This window comes from Schistocerca nitens, chromosome 1 (assembly GCF_023898315.1).
Source record: "Schistocerca nitens isolate TAMUIC-IGC-003100 chromosome 1, iqSchNite1.1, whole genome shotgun sequence".
Lineage (NCBI taxonomy): Eukaryota > Metazoa > Arthropoda > Insecta > Orthoptera > Acrididae > Schistocerca > Schistocerca nitens.
The window spans coordinates 469,566,170-469,587,916 of NC_064614.1; the positions used below are offsets into that span (position 1 = coordinate 469,566,170).

Below are 21,747 nucleotides of genomic sequence, written 5' to 3' on the forward strand. Positions count from 1 at the left end.
ATCTGATCAGAACACTGAGGACCAAGGCATGATCCCAGGTACCCTCTACAATTTTTCCTTATGAGTGGACTGGAATGTGGTCAACACAGCCTCATGAACACAACTGAGATGTGCTGCTCAGGTTTCAACTGCCAACCGCATACCACTCCAGTGTTTCTGAGTGCCTCATTGAGGAAGTAGAGTTAGATCTGGTACCAGTATTACACAGATCCGTTCTCTCCCACCATTGAAGTCTCTTCTTCTTCTTTGTAGTCGCTGTCTGAAGGGATGTTCTACAATTTCTCCTGCAACATGGTGAGCTTTTTTTGTACCTGTTGCGGAGCAATCTTATATGGTACCGTAATGAAATTAGTGGCAACGGCCTTGCCGCAGTGGATACAGCGGTTCCCGTGAGATCACCGAAGTTAAGCGCTGTTGGGTGTGACCGGCACTTGGATGGATGACCCTCCAGCTGCCATGCACTGTTGCCATTTTTCGAGGTGCACTCAGCGTCGTGATGCCAATTGAGGAGCTACTCGACCGAATAGTAGCGGCTTCAGTCAAGAATACCATCATAACGACCGGGAGAGCGGTGTGCTGACCCTACGCCCTTCCTATCCGCATCCTCCTCTGAGGATGGCACGGCGGTTGGATGGTCCCGGTAGGCCACTCGTGGCTTGAAGACGGAGTAATGAACTTAGTGCCTTAATTTATCTGAGATGATTGGAAACAGAGCTATGGACCAACTATTACTCTGTCCAACAGAGCTATGGACCAACTATTACTCTGTCCATTTCTGTTTTGCCAGACTGTTCAGTTATGGCCTGCTGCTTATGAACTGAAACACTGTGTATTGTTCAGAATTTTTTTTTTTTAAAATGTTGTTTCCATAACATAGTTAGCAGACAGCTGCCTCTAATTGTCTTAATAGGCCTCTTCGTCCATGGTTAATGGTAGTAGGACCAAGGCCAAACAAAACAGAGCCTGACTTGTTGATGCCTTCACCAAATTTTGCAGTGCGAACAGTGGTTTCTTAAGTAACCTCATCTAGTATTTGTTTATGGTAGCTTCATATTTATGCCAACAAAGTGCATGTTCTTTCGTTTGTCCAACATAAGAAAGAAAGAACAGAAAATGAAAGGAAAGAAAAAAATGTAGAAAGACAGAAAGAAAACAAGTAGCTTACAATCCGATTATTTTTCAATAATTTTTTTCATAACTTTTGTCATTTGATTGAGTATACACACAAATGATTTGATTTGTTATAATTTTGAAAAACTAATATGCCATAAATGGTCACATACAGTTCAACCCATTTTCTAAAAAGTTTAATTAAATGATGGGAAACTGCTGAAACATGCTCCACATATTACTGCCCCATAGTATGTGAGTAGATGTAGAATACTGGAGTAATGATTCCACAACATACAGCCAACTGCATAACCCTCAGAATGAGTGTATACTTTCTCCCTTTTCTCCATGATCATCACAGTAATAATAATCATCATCTTCTTTCTTGTACCCTTTTTTCTCCTTGCTAATACATAGCCTGTGGCATACACCATACTATAATTATCTATCATGATTTCACTACCAGTGAATTTTTCCTGCAGTTTCTTTCAACATGGACACTTATTTATGCACAATTTAATCAACTGCAATTTCTTTGGAGCATCTATATGATATCATGTTGGAAAGCAGTACTTGTCATATTCCTAACAAGTCAAAAACATTTTTGTGGTACTTGTTTGCTAATCAACATTTACAAATTACTAGAAAGTGCTTAAATAAAATTATACTTTTTCTACCCTTATATTTATTGACTCATTTGTTGTAAAGGCAAATGATTAAAGATTTAAAATTTAATTTCTGTTTAAGAACCAAAATAGGCTAATCATTCTTTCTTTACATTAAAATTTTAAGTAAACCATACTGTATTGATTTTGCAGAAGAAAGCTGTCCAGGCTTTAAAATCACCTCGTCCAGAGCCAGAGAGGACACCACAAACACCAAAGCGACCAGCTGAGGCTAGAGATGCAAGAGAAGTGGCAAAGAAGCTCCTGAAGTCAGGTGCAATAACTGCCATACCAAAAGCTCCTCAAAGGCCAGAACAGGCTGGATTTAAAAGACCAAGAAATCTCAAAAGAAAATTTCCGGGAACTGAAAAGACTGTTAGTGGTTACCAGCCATTTTCTGCTACACATCCAGAGGATCTAGAAGCAGATAACAGACCTAAAGTTAAGGTACAGCTCCTTTTATAATGCTAGTTTATCATGAAAGCCATAGGCACTCTTTGCTGCTCCTTTGTTACCTGTGATTGTACATGTCATGCATAAACACTTCAACCTTAATTAATTTTCTAAGAACAGAGCCAAGACTACAGCAGTCTGTCAGAGGGTGAGAGCATATCCCACTGCATGTGAAAAATTATGAATATGTCAAATACCTTTTTATGTAGGTATACTTCAAAGTAGGTTCCAACAGTTGTTCCAGTCCGCAGCTTGTGGTCTAGTGGCTAGTGTTGCTGCCTCTGGATCACGGAGTCCCGGGTTCAGTTCCCGGATGGCTTGGGGATTTTCTCTACCTGAGGACTGGGTCTTTGTGCATGATCTTCTTTCATGACAGTGGCTAGATTGGATTGTGTAAAAATTGGACTGTGTCAAAATTGGGACTTTGTACGGGCACTGATGACCTCGCAGTTGAGCGCCGTACGAACCAAATATCAGTCACTCCTGTAAAAGTATCTTCTTAAGAGAGTAATATATAAAAGCATAATAATTTTTCATAAACTTTAAGATAAGTGTTCACCAAATGAACTAGTTCTACATTTCTGTCTGCTTCCAAATGTCACTTCTGTTTGCTGACTAATTATCATTTCTTCTTCTTCTTCTTCTTCTTCTTCTTCTTCTATCTTTGCAGGCCAGATAGGCGCTATGTTTAATTTTATATCCTCTTGTAAATGGTACCTTATACTTTGATGCTACATAGCAAATATAGCTTTCAAATTTAGTTCTGCGAGTGAAAACAATCCACATAAACTACTGATCATTTGATGTATACAATTTATGTTAACTGATGTTTTTATAAAAATTAACAGTTTTACACCTAGCCCTCAAAACTTTTGATCTGAGAAATGTGCAAACATGAACACTCAGTGCATATCAGAAGACTGTGGACTAATAGCAGTGAAGAAAATGGATAATAGTAAATGTGTGGGAACATTGGGCAGGGTGCTTTAGTGATAGAGATCGTTGTGTAATATACTAAATTAAGCATTAAAATTCAGACATTTTCCAGTTTCAGATGGAGAAACATAATGGTACAGGTTTCAGGTTTGCTAATTCTTCCAGAGGCACCATAGGACTTGGTAAATCCATTGAATGGAAGGTTGGAGAGAAAATTCTGGAGTTCTTCTTCACTGTGAGTCCAGATCATGAAGATGTCATCAATAAATCTGTACCAAACTTTGGGTTGGCAGGCCTGGGTAACCAAGAAGGCTTCCTCTAAGCGACCCATAAATAGGTTGGTGTACGAGGGGGCCATCCTGGTACCCATGGCTGTTCCCTTTAATTGTTGGTATGTCTGGCCTTCGAAAGTGAAGAAGTTATGAGTCAGGATGAAGCTGGCTAAGGTAATGAGGAAAGAGGTTTTAGGTAGGGTGGCAGGTGATCGGCGTGAAAGGAAGTGCTCCATCGCAGCAAGGCCCTGGATGTGCGGAATATTTGTGTATAAGGAAGTGGCATCAATGGTTACAAGGATGGTTTCCGGGGGTAACAGATTGGGTAAGGATTCCAAGCATTCGAGAAAGTTGCAGTAGCTGTGATTTGTCCAGTACCTCACAAAGAAAAGAGAATATAGCTTTTTCAGTTGTTCAACAACATCTAAAGCCAACTGTACATTTGATAGCAAATTGTGTGATATAAAATTATCAACTATTCCTACATCCACAGTCTTTTCAATAACTTTAGCGAACACCGATGGCATAGAAATAGGTCTAAAATTGTCTACATTATCCCTTTCTCCCTTTTTATAAAGCGCCTTTACTACTGAGTACTTTAATCGTTCAGGAAACTGACCATTCCTAAAGGAAAAATTACTAATATGGTAAATACAGGGCTAACATGTGCAGCACAGTACTTTAATATTCTGCTAGGCACTCCATCATATCCATGAGAGCTCTTAGTCTTCAATGATTTAATCATTGACTCACTCTCCCCCTTGTCTGTGTCACAGAGGAGTATTACCGACATCAATCTCGAAAAGGCATCTGCCAAGAAAGTTATATGCTTTCCTGTAGAACCTAAATTTTTATTTAATTCACCAGCAGTGCTCAGAAAATGGTTGCTAAATACTGTACATATATCTGATTTATCAGTAACAGATATATTTTTGCTGCAAACTGACTTTATAATGTCAACCTTGTGCTGCTGACGAGACACTTCCTCCACAACTCACCAAATGGTTTTAAGTTTGTCCTGTGAATTAGCTATTCTATTTGCATACCACATACTCTTCCTAATAATATTTTTAAGCATCTTACTATATTGTTTGTAATGGGCTACTGTAGCTTGAGTATGACAACTTCTAACATTTTGATATAATTCCCGCTTTGTTCTACATTATGTCTGTAGCCCACTAGTCAGCCACCCAGACTGCCTATTACTGCTAGTACCCCATTTAAAATGTCTTGATGGAAAGCAACTCTCAGGGAGCATGAGAAATGTGTTAAGGAAAGCATTATATTTATCATCTATGTTATCGGCATTATAAACATCATGCCACTCTTGTTCCTTGACAATGTTTAAAAAACTCTCTATTGCTGTTGGGTTAACTTTCCTACATAGTTTGTAATTATATGTGACATTTGTTTGAGTACAAAAGCCTTTTAGTGTTAAAATTTGTGCATCATGGTCTGAAAGGCCATTCACCCTTTCACTAACAGAATGTCCATCTAATAATGAAGAATGAATAAAAATATTGTCTATGGCTGTGCTACTGTTCCTCTGCACCCTAGTTGGAAAAAATACAGTCTGCATCAGATCATATGAATTTAGGAGATCTCCCAAAATCCTTTTTCTTGCACCATCATATACAAAATTTATATTGAAGTCACCAAATATAACTAATTTCTGGTATTTCCTACATAGTGAATCAAGAACCCCCTGTAGCTTGAGCAAAAATGCTCTGAAGTCAGAATTAGGGGACCTATAAAAAACAACAGTTAGAAGTTTAGTTTCACTAAATTCAACTAATGCTGCACAACTTTCAAATATCTGTTCAGTGCAGTGTCGTGATACGTCTATGGACTCAAATGGAATACTGCTTTTTATGTACATAGCCACTCCCCTACCCCACAAGGAACTCCGTGAAAAACAGCCAGCTAATCTGTAGCCTGGTAAAGCAAGTCTCTGAATTGTCAAATTATTTAAGTGGTGCTCCACTAAACCAATAATTTCAGAGTCAACATCTATAAGCAGTTCACTAACTTTATCTCTAATACCTCTAATATTTCTTCTCTACTTGGAAACATGACATCCTCTGAAGGTGAGCCCTTAGTTAGAGGGACTTCCTTTAAGCAGGTATACCTATCAACTGACTTCAATCTAAAAAAGGTGCAGCTCTAACACCAACTACTACAGTAATTTTTCCATGAGTGATCTCACCACCACCCACCATACTGTCACCTATAAGCTTAGCCAGCCTCCCCTTCCCATACCTATTGAGGTACAGGCCGTGCCTAGTGAAACCCGACCTACTGATAGACCCAACTAGCACCACTGAAATATGACCCATGCCTTCTGCCATGACCGTTCTCCCCAGCCCCATGTTAATGCACCTAACGGCTGCGTTAAGATGAGGCCAAACATGACGCTGAAACAGTTGCATGAAGTGCACATTAGTACCACTAGTTTGAATAGCTATCTTTACTAGGTCACCACCTACATCATATTCCCCATCCTTATCAAGACTGAGACTGTTCCCTGCTCCACCCACTCCACCCACTATCACTACGTGATCCTCCTTTGTAAAATTCCTACATAACTCCCCTATGCTGTCAGTCACCTGCACTAGGCTTCACAATGCTGTTGACCTGGTACTCACACCCCAACACTTCCTGCAACTGCTGGCCCACACCTCTACCGTGCGAATTACCTAGCAGCAGAACCGTCTTCTTTCTGTTGGACTTTGCAACTGACATAGGCCTCCTAATTGTTGACGACTGGTGCATGTTCCCTACAACTGAGTATTCAACTTGGGGCGGGCAGGGGGGGGGGGCTCAAGGTGGCACTAAAAGTGGCCAGAGCACTGGAAATGCCAAATAGAAGTCTGTTATACTGAAGCAGTCCAAAAAGGAGTATTGATCACTGAGAAGTGTTGGGAATCCTTGGCCATGGCAAACACTTCGCTGGCCATGAGGAGGTCATTATGTCCTCTAACTTGGGAATAGGGTAAGCATCTATAACAGAGTGAGCCTTAATGATTGTCTGGAAGTCCCCACAAATGCACAATGTGTTGTTTGCTTTTTTTTACAGTAACAATGGGGGATATCCATTGCCTATGGGGAATGGGAGTGAGAATATCCCCATCGTGCAACTACTGTACCTCAAGCCAAAATTTGTCTCTGAGTATGTAGGGAACATTTCTGGCTTTGAAGACCTTTGGTGTCACTGGTAAGAGAAGAGCCACATGTACCTCAAAATCTTTAACACTCAAGTATTTCTCACCAAAGGGAGTGGCAACTAATAAAACACTGGCTCCAGGAAGGAAGCTTTTGATGTCAGTGTCTGTCTGGCTGCTGAGTCTTTGCTTGCATTGTGTGAATCTGACCTGGGTGGAGGGGGGGGGGGTGACTAGGGGTGAGGGTGGCACTTTGGTCAGGCTGGGAACACTTGGTGTGATGGGTCCTGCAGGATGGTTGATGATCTGAGAGATAGTTCAAAAGTTCTGATAATCGGTACGCATGTTTCTAAGGAAGGGCTCTCCAATTTAAGGAGATCCCTGCATAGTCCTTCATTTGGGGCAGTGCAGGGGAATGATGTCCAGGAGCCTGGAAGCCATGCATGATTGCTTACACTGAAGATTACTGCTCTGTATACAGCAGTTTGTCTAAGATTTCACATTAACTTTATGGAAGCTGAAAAATTTGTGGCAGGCTGCTGCCACATGCACCTGGAAGTCAAAGAATTCTAACAAACTAGACTTCAACCTGTCATAGTCCAGAGTGTGCGGTTCCACTTCCAAGTTAAGTTGTTGCAAGAGGTGGTAAATGCCTGTGCCTGCGTATGCCAGAAAAGAGGCACACTGCTGGGCATGATGCTATGGGCTGAGAAGTGCTGTTTCATGTGTGTCACGTAGTTCGCCCATGGCTGGACCTTCTTGTAGAACTACTGGAACAGCAGGGGCATCATCCGGAAGGCCTTGACCATTTTGTTGATCCAAGAGAGGCAGTCAGAGATCTCCATAGATGAAGAGGAGATAGCCACCAGCCACATGGCCAGGAATTTGTGGGTGTGCTGCATATGATGGAGCAGTAACAACACCTGGGCAGTGACTTCCACCAGTTCCTTCATACTGGAAGCAATGTGACATTAATTGTTACTTGAAAGTGGAGAAACACCCGTCAAAACATTGTCTACCTGGCTCAAAGCACATGCCTAGGACACTGATTAGAGATTTTTTTTTAAAAAAAAAAGAAAGAAAAAAGAAAAAGAATTCATTACCAACTGAAGTTTTCACCAAAGACGGCAGAGGAAAAATACACAGGTAGAAAATGAATATGAAGTTTATTGTAACACACATAAACAATCTTCTCTGACAGGAGTTAATTTAGGACATAATAATTGAAAACAAGTCGCTTCATGTATATTGAAAGAACTATAATAAAATCCAAAGTGCTGGAAATGTCACTGCAAATTGAGAGTTTCAATATCCAATGTCCATACACTAAATGTGCCATTATCAAGGTCCAAAAGGGACGTGCAAAAGTTTAAATCCTGAGAGAATGAACAAAAGTTAGTCCCAAAGGGACACAGAAAAGTTTGAATCTAGTGTAACACCAAGGAAAAACAAAGACAAATATTACAAAATCCAATTTCTGGTCACAGTGTCAGAGGCCACACCTCTTTGATGTAGAGAGCACAAACGGTTGTTCAGTAGCTGGCAGCTCCTAAAGGCAAAGGTTGATGTGGATGGCCTCATCATCATAGCAGTGGTTCCAGATTGAGATCCTGATAGTGGGAATGCTTTTTCATTCAGTGCCTGGTGCTGGAAACTTGCTCAGAGCAAATTCCTTGAGCATAGCCCAGCTGCCAGTTTAAATACCGTGCCCAGGCCCCAGGATACTGCAGGTACTGTTTTCATTCACATGGTCCATAGAGAATAGTATTTTGGGGACCAGTGACCTCTGGTGACACTGTGGTTGCAGCCAGGTGGTTGGGCTGAGTGCAATCATCCCTTGTCTGTCATCTGAAGAGCTGTCCTCTGTGAAGCCCATACCGGCTTAACCTATCTGTGGTGATTTTTGCTGGTTGGGTGGGTGCAAGGCCTTGACACAGCAGTTAGCTTAGATGTTTGACCTGCTTTCCCCAACAGTGCAATAGACATGTTTTGATACAGTGCTGCTCATGTATTCTGTGGATGTCTACATTCACAACTGTTACTCTGTTCTATTCACACAGTAACTTTTCAACGTTTGGTTTATGTAGTTACAGTAATTGTGGTCTTTTGCCATTGTAGTCTCCTGTTAATGCTTTCAGATTCTCTCAACATTTCTGGAAGTTATTCAATATTGGCTTTAAGGGATTGTTCTATTCATTGTTCTTGCCTGTACAGGCAGACCACTTTGAAATTTGCCAAGAAAATGACACATTATTGAAGCTGCATAGAAGAAATAATTCTGTAGGTAGTAGTAATGATCATGAGATTGATTTTCCAGTATAAAAAATTGTGGTGACAGTTCTTCATAATCTTGAAGTAAGGATGTGAGTGATATACTTCAGCAAGTATAATACACTGCTCTGCTCATCCTAGATGCAGAAGTACAGTACTTTCAACTTTTATAATTCTTCAGAATCTGGAAGAGATTGTTAAGCTCTTGGAAAAAGGTGCATGCTTTAGCAGCATGTTTGACTGAAAAAAGTAGATTTTGTCCATTTAAATATGTATTCAGTGATATGACTTTATTCCACAAATACAAATAGGTAAATATCATCTTTCATGATATTACTAATAAAAGACTTGATGATATTTACACCCAGTGAAACTAACTGTTTTATTCACACACCAAGTTACATGTGCAAGATTCCGTACATTTGGCTGTCAAACCTCAAAGATTGGGATTTACGAAACTTAATTGCTTCACTGCTGTTTGTCGTACCATTGGTCTGGCAGTAAGTTTTCAGTCACTGATCCAAAGATGTACTTTGGTACACTACAGTTTTTTTTCTTTTTTTTTTTTCTTTTTTTTTTTAAATGTGGCCCAGTAGTTCCTTTTGTGAATGCTTCACTTCAGTGCACCTCTGTCAGTATTGCAGGAGAAGAAGCAACTGGTATTCAAGTTGAGATGTGTTTCAATGGCTTCGCAAGCACAGAACATCATCATGTTGTACTTCTTATAGGAATGAGTGCAACACAAGACAGTTGCACAAGAAACTGAATTGAGGAGACATCCTCATTATATCAGCTGTACATTGTACATCATTTGACAATCAAGTAATGCGACACAAAGAAGTGTGAATGCTGACCACTTTCAACATCATAGACATACTCGAGATGGAAAAGACTGACAGGTTAAACAGTGGGTAAAAAAGAGTTGAGAAACTTTTGGTTAAAACTCGATTACCAGGCTATTGACCTGTGTGATGTGCTACTGGCCTCATTTAGATCAGTTCTTAGAGATGTGGAATGAAACAAAAAGAACATTTTCCACATTCTGGACCTGTGCGTTTAAATTCCCCATATTCTCTACTGGGCAGCAATAGGCCAAACTATGTTGAAAAAAGTAGATTTTGTCCATTTAAATATGTATTCAGTGATATGACTTTATTCCACAAATACAAATAGGTAAATATCATCTTTCATGATATTACTAATAAAAGACTTGATGATATTTACACCCAGTGAAACTAACTGTTTTATTCACACACCAAGTTACATGTGCAAGATTCCGTACATTTGGCTGTCAAACCTCAAAGATTGGGATTTACGAAACTTAATTGCTTCACTGCTGTTTGTCGTACCATTGGTCTGGCAGTAAGTTTTCAGTCACTGATCCAAAGATGTACTTTGGTACACTACAGTTTTTTTTTCTTTTTTTTTTCTTTTTTTTTTAAATGTGGCCCAGTAGTTCCTTTTGTGAATGCTTCACTTCAGTGCACCTCTGTCAGTATTGCAGGAGAAGAAGCAACTGGTATTCAAGTTGAGATGTGTTTCAATGGCTTCACAAGCACAGAACATCATCATGTTGTACTTCTTATAGGAATGAGTGCAACACAAGACAGTTGCACAAGAAACTGAATTGAGGAGACATCCTCATTATATCAGCTGTACATTGTACATCATTTGACAATCAAGTAATGCGACACAAAGAAGTGTGAATGCTGACCACTTTCAACATCATAGACATACTCGAGATGGAAAAGGCTGACAGGTTAAACAGTGGGTAAAAAAGAGTTGAGAAACTTTTGGTTAAAACTCGATTACCAGGCTATTGACCTGTGTGATGTGCTACTGGCCTCATTTAGATCAGTTCTTAGAGATGTGGAATGAAACAAAAAGAACATTTTCCACATTCTGGACCTGTGCGTTTAAATTCCCCATATTCTCTACTGGGCAGCAATAGGCCAAACTATGTTAATAGCAGAATTTTATCTATCTCTGGTGACAAAACTTGTAAAGATCTCACAAAAGGACAAAGAAAAGTAGACAAAGGAAGATAATCTGCTGAGTGTAATCCTCTACTGTATCCTTAGATGCAATTTCCAATTTGTTTTGTAAGAGAATAATGGAAGAAAAGTGTGCTGATGCAAAGATGTGCTGTTCTCTTGAAATAGAAAGAGTGCCATGAAATCAGATATGAATGCAAAACATGCAACCTAAATAATATGTGTAATACCCTTTTTCTTGCCTAAACACACAAATAAAAATTACTAATCATGATCTATGCCCATGAAGAGTGATATAAGTGATACTCCTCAAAACAAAAAAGAAAAGAAAATAAAGTACACAAAACAAAACTCAAACTCATATATGCTTCTAACTTTGCAAATGTTGGTTTAAAACTCCAAACAAAAAGAAAGATTGAGAATACATATCCCATTCTGCTGTCATCAAATTTTTTGTATTTTGAAGAATATTTTAGCCAGATGGACGGCATCGTGATGGGGAGCCCATTAGCTCTAGTTATAGTCAACCTGTTTATAACGTTCTACGAGGACATTGGCCTGGAAATGGATCCTGCAAAGGCTAATTGCATTTATCATTATGTTGCCAACATGTTTGTTGTCTGATCTGCCCAGTTATCTGATGACAGTATTGCAGATTTATTTAAACACATTCTGCTGTCATCAAATTTTTTGTATTTTGAAGAATATTTTAGCCAGATGGACGGCATCGTGATGGGGAGCCCATTAGCTCTAGTTATAGTCAACCTGTTTATGACGTTCTACGAGGACATTGGCCTGGAAATGGATCCTGCAAAGGCTAATTGCATTTATCATTATGTTGCCAACATGTTTGTTGTCTGATCTTATGGATGTTGACAGCCGGCAGAATTCTTGGACTGCACCAACAATATCCAAGACTACATCTAATTTGCAGTGGAGGTAGAGACAGATGGTGCCTTGCTCTTCCTCGACATCCTAGTCTGGCATGTGCTTGCTAACAGCTATCATCATTAGTTGCAGAAATGTTCTGTTACGAGGATCTAGGTGCAACCAATGGAAGCCATCTCAGACGTTGAAAACCTGCCAAAGGAACCAAGCCACTTACGGGAAGTATTCAAGGAAAATGGCTACAACTACTGCCAGATTTTGCACACCATCATCCCAAAAACATGTAAGCAGAAAGACCTGGAGGAGAAGTCAAAGAAACTTGCATTTTTGCCATTCTGTGACTCAGTAATTGGAAATATTAGCCAACTCCAAAGAGGCATAAAACTGTTTCAGTCTTCAGGACGCCAACAAATGTTATGAGCACTACGAAAGATGATGCAGGTCTCAGAATGTAAGGTGTATATAAAATACCATGTGGATATGGACAGTTTTAGGTCAGACAGACTGTGTGTGCTATTGAGCAGCGATGTATTGAACATGAGGGATGCTTTCACCTCTGGTACCCTGAGAACTTGGTGGTAGCAGCGAATGCTCAGAAAGCATATATCGTATTGCATTTGATGAGGCACCAGTTACACAGATTAATACTTTCTGGGGCAGTGTAATGAAAGAAGCAATCAACACAAAAATTTGTGAAAATATCCTCAGTAATGATGGCGGCTTGCAGCTGACCATGGCTTGGGACCTGGCCGTCAGAAGGTTGAAGCAGGCTCAGTGGGTACGCAATGAAAACATTACGTTATATGGTGCTGGAGCGAGTGACAGTGATGTCACAGAAGTCAACATGGCTATATAAGGATTGTAGTAGCAATCAAAAGACAGTCACCACTTGAAAATCGCCGAAGAATAATCGGCCGAAAGCCCATGGATTTTAAATGACTTGATGTTGCTGGAAACTCAAGAGTACCTCATCAGAATTCAGAAACTTAGATATTCTGATTTGAAGCATCTCTCCAGATGAATTACTGCATTTAAAAAGAATATCCACACACTGTGCCAACCAAACAACATTTATAAAAAATCGTCTATTTGTGGTGTTGAGTTATTTGTATATCAACAAAAAGTACAAGATTCAGAGAAATTTTTGTATTGAAGATTTCCTAGGGACAGTTTATTGACTTACATGCACAAAATCCACTTGGACACTTTCAATAACTATTCCAACACACTTAGCTTGTCTGTGATAGTTGTTTATTGATGAATTTTTGTGCTAACAGCAATCAGGAAACAGTGGACATTTCTGGTTCTACTGCATTTTTTGTAAATTACCTATATCAGACAAAATTGCAATGCTCCAGAAATTGTCAGTACAGAGTGTGGCTGCTTACTTTGATAATTCATTTGCAGATAGTAATCTCTCTTCAGTGCACAAGAAGTTATTTGAAACCCTTTGAAAAGCTGCTAAACTGAACAACAAGCTGTGTTGCTGTCACACTGTTTCTATAGTGTACACATTACAGAAAATTAATGTAAGCTCCTTCTGTGACTAAGCACTAACTCTGCTACATTGTAAGGAACATATATCACGAAGCTACAAAACAGGTGTCATTCAACAGTTATTACTGTAAATCACAATAAAGCAGTGGTACGGCATCACAAACATTCTGTGTTCCTCATTAACCATGTGACTAAATAAGATGTTTTGCTCTACCAAAACATACTATAAAGTAGTAAGCCAAGATGTGGAGGTCTGTGTTGCTGACAGGCAATGTGGCAAACAGTGTAACCCCCGCCCCCCCTCCCCTTCCCAAACTCAAAATATAAGTAATATATGGTGATTAAAAATATTCGCACAAATATTAACAGATTTATTCATTTCTTAATTTAGTGCCGTGACGACAGGCAGAATAGTTGATTTTATTATGTAGCAAGGGAGGACAGTGAACAGCTGAAATGAATCAGAAATGAAACCTCACTTTCATCAAAGCGTAGTAATAGTATGTATTAAACTGCCAATGAATGTACAATTCTTAGTGAAAAGAAGCAATTTTATCATCTCTATGGTTTTGCCATTAAGTAACCAATTTTTGGAGAAACTTCAAAGTTAGAAATTAATAAGTGAATAATTTTTGCAGCCACTGTATTTGGTTTTTTGTGACAGTGACTAACCTGAGTGATGAGATTCATCTCTTCTAGTGTTCCACAAATGTTCAGCTCAGGTCAAGTCAGGCAATTGGATAACTTAGTACCTAATAGCAACCCGAACACAAAGTACTCAGCACAGGCCGACAAATGAGCCAGTAACAGCTCAGTTCTTAAAACAACATGTAGCAAGTATAACCACAACAATCCAAGGTGCTGTAAGTCTGTTTCTTCAACAACACAGGTTTTATTATGCACAAATTATTTACAAATAAATTACAGATAGTAATATTCCTGACTCTTCTGGAAACACACAAAATGAAAAGCTTCTGTAGGGGGATACGCCTTGGTCAGTACAGTAGTTTGAAAGTTTGTTGAATAGCTCATACACTAGTCCAGGAGAACACTGTTATTAGGTTTGTCTGAGAAACATTTGAACCTCCTGTCGGTACACCCATATTTTATCAGTTCATTCACTTAGAACACAGCTGTCAGTTGAACGGTGGGTGAGGACATTATCAAATTAGGCAGACAGCAAGTCCATGTGCTAGCTGAATGTCAAAGGTAGGATACGATGAAGTCCAGATCACAGTCCAGAAGAAAACTACTTAGCACATAGTCATTGACAGTTTGCACATGAAACTCTGAACATTGGCTGGTAGCGACAAGTGAACCCGTGGTGGTCTGAGATAGCCCTGAAATCTGGTGCAGGTATTTTCCCACTTGACCTAGCACTGGTGGATGTATCCTTGCACACCACACCTAGGAGAGGGGTAACAGGTACACTACACTTCCCTGGGATTTCATTTGATAGCATTTCGTAGTGTTATCCCCTAGACACATGAATAATAAGCTGTAACTGGACTCAGCAATGTCAAGCAAAACAATGCATGGAAATATGGAGTGGAATGGTTACATGGGTAAAGCAAATAGGAGAGTTCAGTTTATTGCCTGTACACTGGGAAACTGCATCTTATATGTGAAAAAGACTGCATACAAAACACATGTGTGCCATGCATTGTAATACTAATTCAGTGTGGGATACATATCAAGTTAAACTAAGGTCACTGGCCTAGTTACCATGTGGGTGAGTGAAAAAAGGCATAAAAATCCCAAATGACTACCATGGAAAGAAATATATTGAATGTCCAGCAAAAAATGGCTTTTCATATCACATGTAAATCAAGAATCTGCTACCCACTGGAGTAAATGTGTTAAGGTCGAAGTTGACTGAAGGCCAGCTGACAAAACTGACAAACAACTTGAGGTAGCTGTTACAAAATTTATTAGCATGAGAACTGGTTGTGCTGATCCCAGTGTCTGAGGTGCAGAAACAGTCATGCCTGGACTGAGTCTGCTGTGAGCATAACTCTTCTGAGGTTTGGTACTGTTTGTATGTCCTACCATACTCTTCAAACCATGACACACTATAGTGTAACACAATAGGGTCGTCTGAGGTCCTACTGCACATACAAGTTCCTGGAATGTTCGTATTTTATGATGTGTTTGAAAAGGAAAGTTTACAGCCATTATGTATTATCAGGTTTGATGTATGGCTGTGAGCCATTGACTTTAATTGGAAAAACAATTCGAAATAGACCATGAGAGATACTGGAGTGGAAGACGTAATTGTGACATTTTGAAAATGAAGCAGAGGTGAGCCAGACATTACTTCTACTTCTTCTTCTTCTTCTTCTTCTTCTTCTTCCTTCTCCTCCTCATGCTCCTGCTCCTCCTCCTCCTCCTGCTGAAACATTTCTGCTTATGGAGGTCATTCATAGAGTATCTTCCAAGCATCTCTTTTCTCCCACAGTCTATCATTTAGCATCACCTGCTATTGTGGTTCACATTATATTTCACCTGGCCTCTCCATTTTTTTCCTTGGTCTTCTAATTGGTCTTCATCCAAATGTTGTCAATTCTAGGGCTCTTCTTGGAAGTCTTTTTGGTCCCATTCTTTTGATGTGGCCATGTACTCTCCATAGTTTCTTTTATGGACTTGATCTTCAGGTTGTTTCATGTTGTTTCTTTCCTGTTCATAGATGAATGATTGGAAGATATCCATAGGAAATTCAAGAGATAATTAAAGATTGAAATGACCTAATGAAAGGTAGATGGATGTTATTAGAAAACACCCAGGAGCAACATGTATGTGTGTAGCTGATGGTCAAATACATGGAAAAGTCAATAGGAGATGTTAATACATCAGAGGATATCAAATGATTGATTAAGAGCGACTGTCCTGTGCCACGTTCTTAGTGGAGATTTATAGAGTATAGATGTAGAGTTAATAATAGGGTTGCAAAGAAATTACATGCTGACAAAAATAAAGATATCATAAATAAACAAAAGTATTTGGATGAGTTTCTTAGCTTATTGCTTTTCGTTTATTTACACATTTTCAGAGAATTGAGAGATCGGCCCAGGAGGCCCTGTCCCCTTCTTGCACCAGGAGCAACATCCATCTAACATACATTTTATGTGCAGTAGGTTAATGGTTATTATGTCACATTAAACAGATCACATTATCGTAATTTACTCAAAGGTGTTACAGGTTTTTAAGTTAGATTACAAAAAGAAGGAAGACAGTTAATGTCAGAAGTTGCCTTCCCTACTGTTCCTCTTTAATCCTTTTTCAGTCATTTTGCTTAGCTATTTTAATGTTTGCTTGTTCATGCACACTCATAATGTCTCTTACCCATAGTTTTCATGTTGATTGTTCTCTTCCTATTAAATTTATAATGTCTTTTCATTTCTTTGCTTGAACTTCCAGTGAAAGATGGGTCTACAGTCTGGCATTATTGGTTATTCTTAAATTCTTAAATGTTCTCCACTATTTACAGCCTTTTGTCTATGTATATTAGATATCTTGAAACAAATAAACTCCTCCCAATTCCTTTATTTATCTTTTGATTTATCTTTCCCTGTTATTTGTATATGTTATAAGATCAGAAATTAGAAAAGCTGAAAGCAGAAATATGAAAAAAATGTAAATAGGAAGTGTTATCGGTGTGTTAACTATTTACAGATGTCAGTAATTATTCCCTTTCAAAAATGTCTATTTGTTCAAGAAAATATTAAATTTCCAGTAGGAGATAAACAGTTGTTGTTGTGGTCTTCAGTCCTGAGACTGGTGTGATGCAGCTCTCCATGCTACTCTATCCTGTGCAAGCTGCTTCATCTCCCAGTACTTACTGCAACCTACATCCCTCTGAATCTTAGTGTATTCATCTCTTGGTCTCTCTCTACGATTTTTACCCTCCACGCTGCCCTCCAACACTAAATTGGTGATCTCTTGATGCCTCAGAATGTGTCGTACCAACTGATCCCTTCTTCTAGTCAAGTTGTGCTACAAACTCCTCTTCTCCCCAATCCTATTCAATACCTCCTCATTAGTTATATGATCTACCCATCTAATCTTCAGCATTCTTCTGTAGCACCACAATTCGAAAGCTTCTATTCTCTTCGTGTCCAAACTATTTATCGTCCATGTTTCACTTCCATACATGGCTACACTCCATACAAATACTTTCATAAACAACTTCCTGACACTTAAATCTATACTCAATGTTAACTAATTTCTCTTCTTCAGAAACGCTTTCCTTGCCATTGCCAGTCTACATTTTATATCCTCTCTACTTTGACCATCATCAGTTATTTTGCTCCCCAAATAGCAAAACTCCTTTACTACTTTAAGTGTCTCATTTCCTAATCTAATTCCCTCAGCATCACCCGACTTAATTCGACTACATTCCATTATCCTCGTTTTGCTTTTGTTGATGTTCATCTTATATCCTCCTTTCAAGACACTATCAATTCTGTTCAACTGCTCTTCCAAGTCCTTTGCTGTTTCTGGCAGAATTACAATGTCATCGGTGAACCTCAAAGTTTTTATTTCTTCTCCATGGATTTTAATACCTACTCCGAATTTTTCTTTTGTTTCCTTTACTGCTTGCTCGACAGAAAAACAGTATAGTAGACTGTTGTTGATGTGCCTGCAGTCAGTACCAGGAGTGACTTACCATTGAAGTCAGTTGCACACCACATTACATCATCAGGTCTTAGAGCATTGTGATACAGGCATTTGGTGCAAAGCAGCAGGCCTCTTCTCTGGTCGTCCTCACCAAGCCAGAAGTAGAACCCATAACTGAACCCCACAGGCTACCATCTGAGCCTATGATTGTCTGACATTGCATTATTCCAAATTTTTCTGAGATGGGTAGTTATGAGGTGTTATCATCACCATAAAAGATGTCAATGCCAGCCTCTGTAATACAACCTCATTAGTTTCTTCCAATCAGGCACTCACCTACAAGAGTGCAACAGTTTGATCACTTGTTCAAGGTGTGAAAGTCCTTATGTCTAAAATTGTATTTTGTTAATTCATTCACTGAGCTACAAAAGTAAATATGGCCTGTCACTGAAAATAGTGTGGGACTAACTTTGACTTCAGTAGCTAAAATTGTTATTTTCCATTACAACGCAATAAAAGTAGTTCCACCAGGCAATTCACAACTGTTATTTCTTTGTGATTTGTTTTGTAGCTTTACTCTCCCTCCCTCCCTCCCTCCCTCCCTCCCTCCCTCCCTCCCTCCCTCCCTCCCTCCCTCCCTCCCTCCCTCCCTCCCTCCCTCCCTCTCCCCCCCTCCCACTTTTAATCAGTTTCATTGACTCTTTCACATTTCATCTTTTCCTTTGTGTATTTATTGATTAATTATACATGTTGTGTATGATGTATGATGATACTGATTGTTCCTCCATTAAATCATAATGTTAATATGATCATCATCACAATCACAATTGCATTTAATTCTCTGTAGCTTATTTTAAAGGGCTTAAATTATCAATACACAAAAGAAAATAAAGTGGGCTGGGGGGAGGATCCAGGACTACATAGTCTGCCGGAGAACATGACAGAATGAACATGTTTAGCTGCACAATGTTGTATATTGTACTGCAGTCGTGATTTGATTTCACAAACTTTGTACTACAACAACCCAATTTCACCTGAAAATAACTCTGAATTTTCAGTTTATCCACCACTATATTTTGTGATTTCATTGTTTAATCCATACAAATTATAAAAAAGAATGTGTGTTTGTATATGTGTATGTAAATGTATTATACATCTCTTCCTAAAACCACTGAACCAATTTCAACCAAACTTGGTACATATCTCATTTAATGTCTGGAAAGAATTACCTCTCGGGAAAAGAACCAACCATATATCAAATTTGTGGGGATGAGGCTGAAAAAGCAGTGTAGCCCAAGATAAGAGAATACCTATACTTAAGCTATCCAGTGTTTGAGAATGAGAGCACTTAGAGACTTACTAGAAACTTTACACATAATTTCAAACCTTTATGAAACTTTTTCTCATTGACACCCCCACAGAATAAGGAAAGGAAAAAAGTTTGTTGTCCATTCAGTAAAACTGCCACATGAAGCATGACTTTTCATTTATTCCTTTGTCTCTACTAACAGTATTTGTGATACATTTTGCAGACAATATCCACATATGCACATACATACATACAAAAATATATTATTGTATGACAAATAGTTCAGGTGATATGATGTCAAAAACCGAGATGTGTGAAGAACTGCCACATCATGAATGGTGTTTTAATTTTACTTCTTCACTACTAACTCTGTTCACAACACATTTCACAGACAGTAGGCGCATATACAACTGGATGTACCTGCAGTATTATATCACTATACAGCACATCGCTCAGGAGATATAATGTCATAAACATTAAACTGTGTGAAAATGAAACTCCAGGACAAAATTACTAGATGCACAGGTGAAATATGTGTACAAATGTGAGTGAAATATGATAAATATGTGGAAATATATTTGATATGTTTGTATGCAAGCAAATCCACGGGTAAAAAGCTCATCCTAAACCCCTAGAACAATTTCAGTTAGTTGTGGTATGCATATTAGTTACAATCTGGAAAGAAATACTGTAGGGGTAAGAACCCAGCAGTCTCCTATTGGGGTAATTGTGATGATGTGGAGAGAGAAGGGAGGCAAGCAAATGGACAGACAGAAAGGGGAAAGGGGGAGGAGATGGACAAAGATTGAAATAAATAAATACCCAGGCAACGCCAGATTTCTCAACTAGTTTGGAATGCAGTGGCAGCCCTAATACCACTTTTCATATTTACTGTAAAAACCATGACTGGTTTCAGCCCATAAGGCCATTTTCCATGTTATATTCCACTGTCATATTTAAAATAAAGGAAAAGCAACCACTCACCTATAGCAGATAAATGCATGAAGCACAGTAACACATAACAGAAAAAAGCATTCACCCTAGCTCTTTTCTATCTATAGTACACACACACACACACACACACACACACACACACACACACACACACACTCCCCCATGGTCATGGCGAGACTAATTATTGGTACTGTCTGATCTAATAAAGGTGGGGAGGACACAAGGAAGGGACAGATGATTTAATGACCACAAGCAAGATGAAAAGAGTACAGAGCTTGAAACAAAGAGAGATGCAGGAAGAGGAAGAGGGAGTTTCTGGGGAGGGGGGCGAGGAAGGAAAAGGACATAAAGGTGAAGATGAACAGAGAGAAAGAGAGGGGGGAGAGAAGGGATAGAGGTTGAAAAATGGGGTGAGAGAGTGAGACAGGGACAAGAAGAGAAGAGAGAATGTCGGGGGGTGGGGGTGAGGAGCAGTGGGAGAAGGCTGTGCATGATGTGGACAGAGAAGAAGTGGTGTGGACTGAAGAGAGAAGGGACAAGTGGTGTGAACAGATGAGAGAAAGGAAAAACAATCTGAGGCAGTGGGTGGGACCAGGTTAGCAGAGGTTTAGGCGAAGGCGGAAGAATCAGCAATGATCAACGACATGAGGATGCAGAAGGCAATGAAAACCACTGCATTAAAGACACGTAACGTGTATCCACAGGACATGTGGCCTGTAATTGAAGAAGTGTCATGATGATCTCTCCATTGGCAAAAGATTCCAATAGTCCCCCATTCAGATCTCTGGGAGGGGACTGCCAAGGGGGAGGTTACCATGAGAAAAAGATTGAATAATCAACGAAAGGATAACGTTCTACGAGTCGGGGCGTGGAATGTCAGAAGCTTGAACGTGGTAGGGAAACTAGAAAATCTGAAAAGGGAAATTCAAAGGCTCAATCTAGATATAGTAGGGGTCAGTGAAGTGAAGTGGAAGGAAGACAAGGATTTCTGGTTAGATGAGTATCGGGTAATATCAACAGCAGCAGAAAATGGTATAACAGGTGTAGGATTCATTATGAATAGGAAGGTAGGGCAGAGGGTGTGTTACTGTGAACAGTTCAGTGACCGGCTTGTTCTAATCAGAATCGACAGCAGACCAACACCGACAACGATAGTTCAGGTACACATGCCGATGTCGCAAGCTGAAGATGAACAGATAGAGAAAGTGTATGAGAATATTGAAAGGGTAATGCAGTATGTAAAGGGGGACGAAAATCTAATAGTCATGGGCGACTGGAATGCAGTTGTAGGAGAAGGAGTAGAAGAAAAGGTTACAGGAGAATATGGGCTTGGGACAAGGAATAAAAGAGGAGAAAGACTAATTGAGTTCTGTAACAAGTTTCAGCTAGTAATAGCGAATACCCTGTTCAAGAATCACAAGAGGAGGAGGTATACTTGGAAAAGGCCGGGAGATACGGGAAGATTTCAATTAGATTACATCATGGTCAGACAGAGATTCCGAAATCAGATACTGGACTGTAAGGCGTACCCAGGAGCAGATATAGACTCAGATCACAATATAGTAGTGATGAAGAGTAGGCTGAAGTTCAAGACATTAGTCAGGAAGAATCAATGTGCAA

The 21,747-nt window shown here is 39.4% G+C and overlaps 1 protein-coding gene across 1 annotated transcript in view; it reads left to right on the forward strand.

Annotated features, from left to right (window-relative positions):
- Positions 1 to 21,747, forward strand: part of LOC126236043 (negative elongation factor E) — a 43,628-nt gene that overhangs the window by 6,457 nt on the left and 15,424 nt on the right. Inside the window, exon 2 of the mRNA XM_049945080.1 lies at positions 1,929 to 2,222. Within this exon, the coding sequence (XP_049801037.1) occupies positions 1,929 to 2,222 (294 nt within the window). The remainder of the gene's footprint in view (positions 1 to 1,928; positions 2,223 to 21,747) is intronic.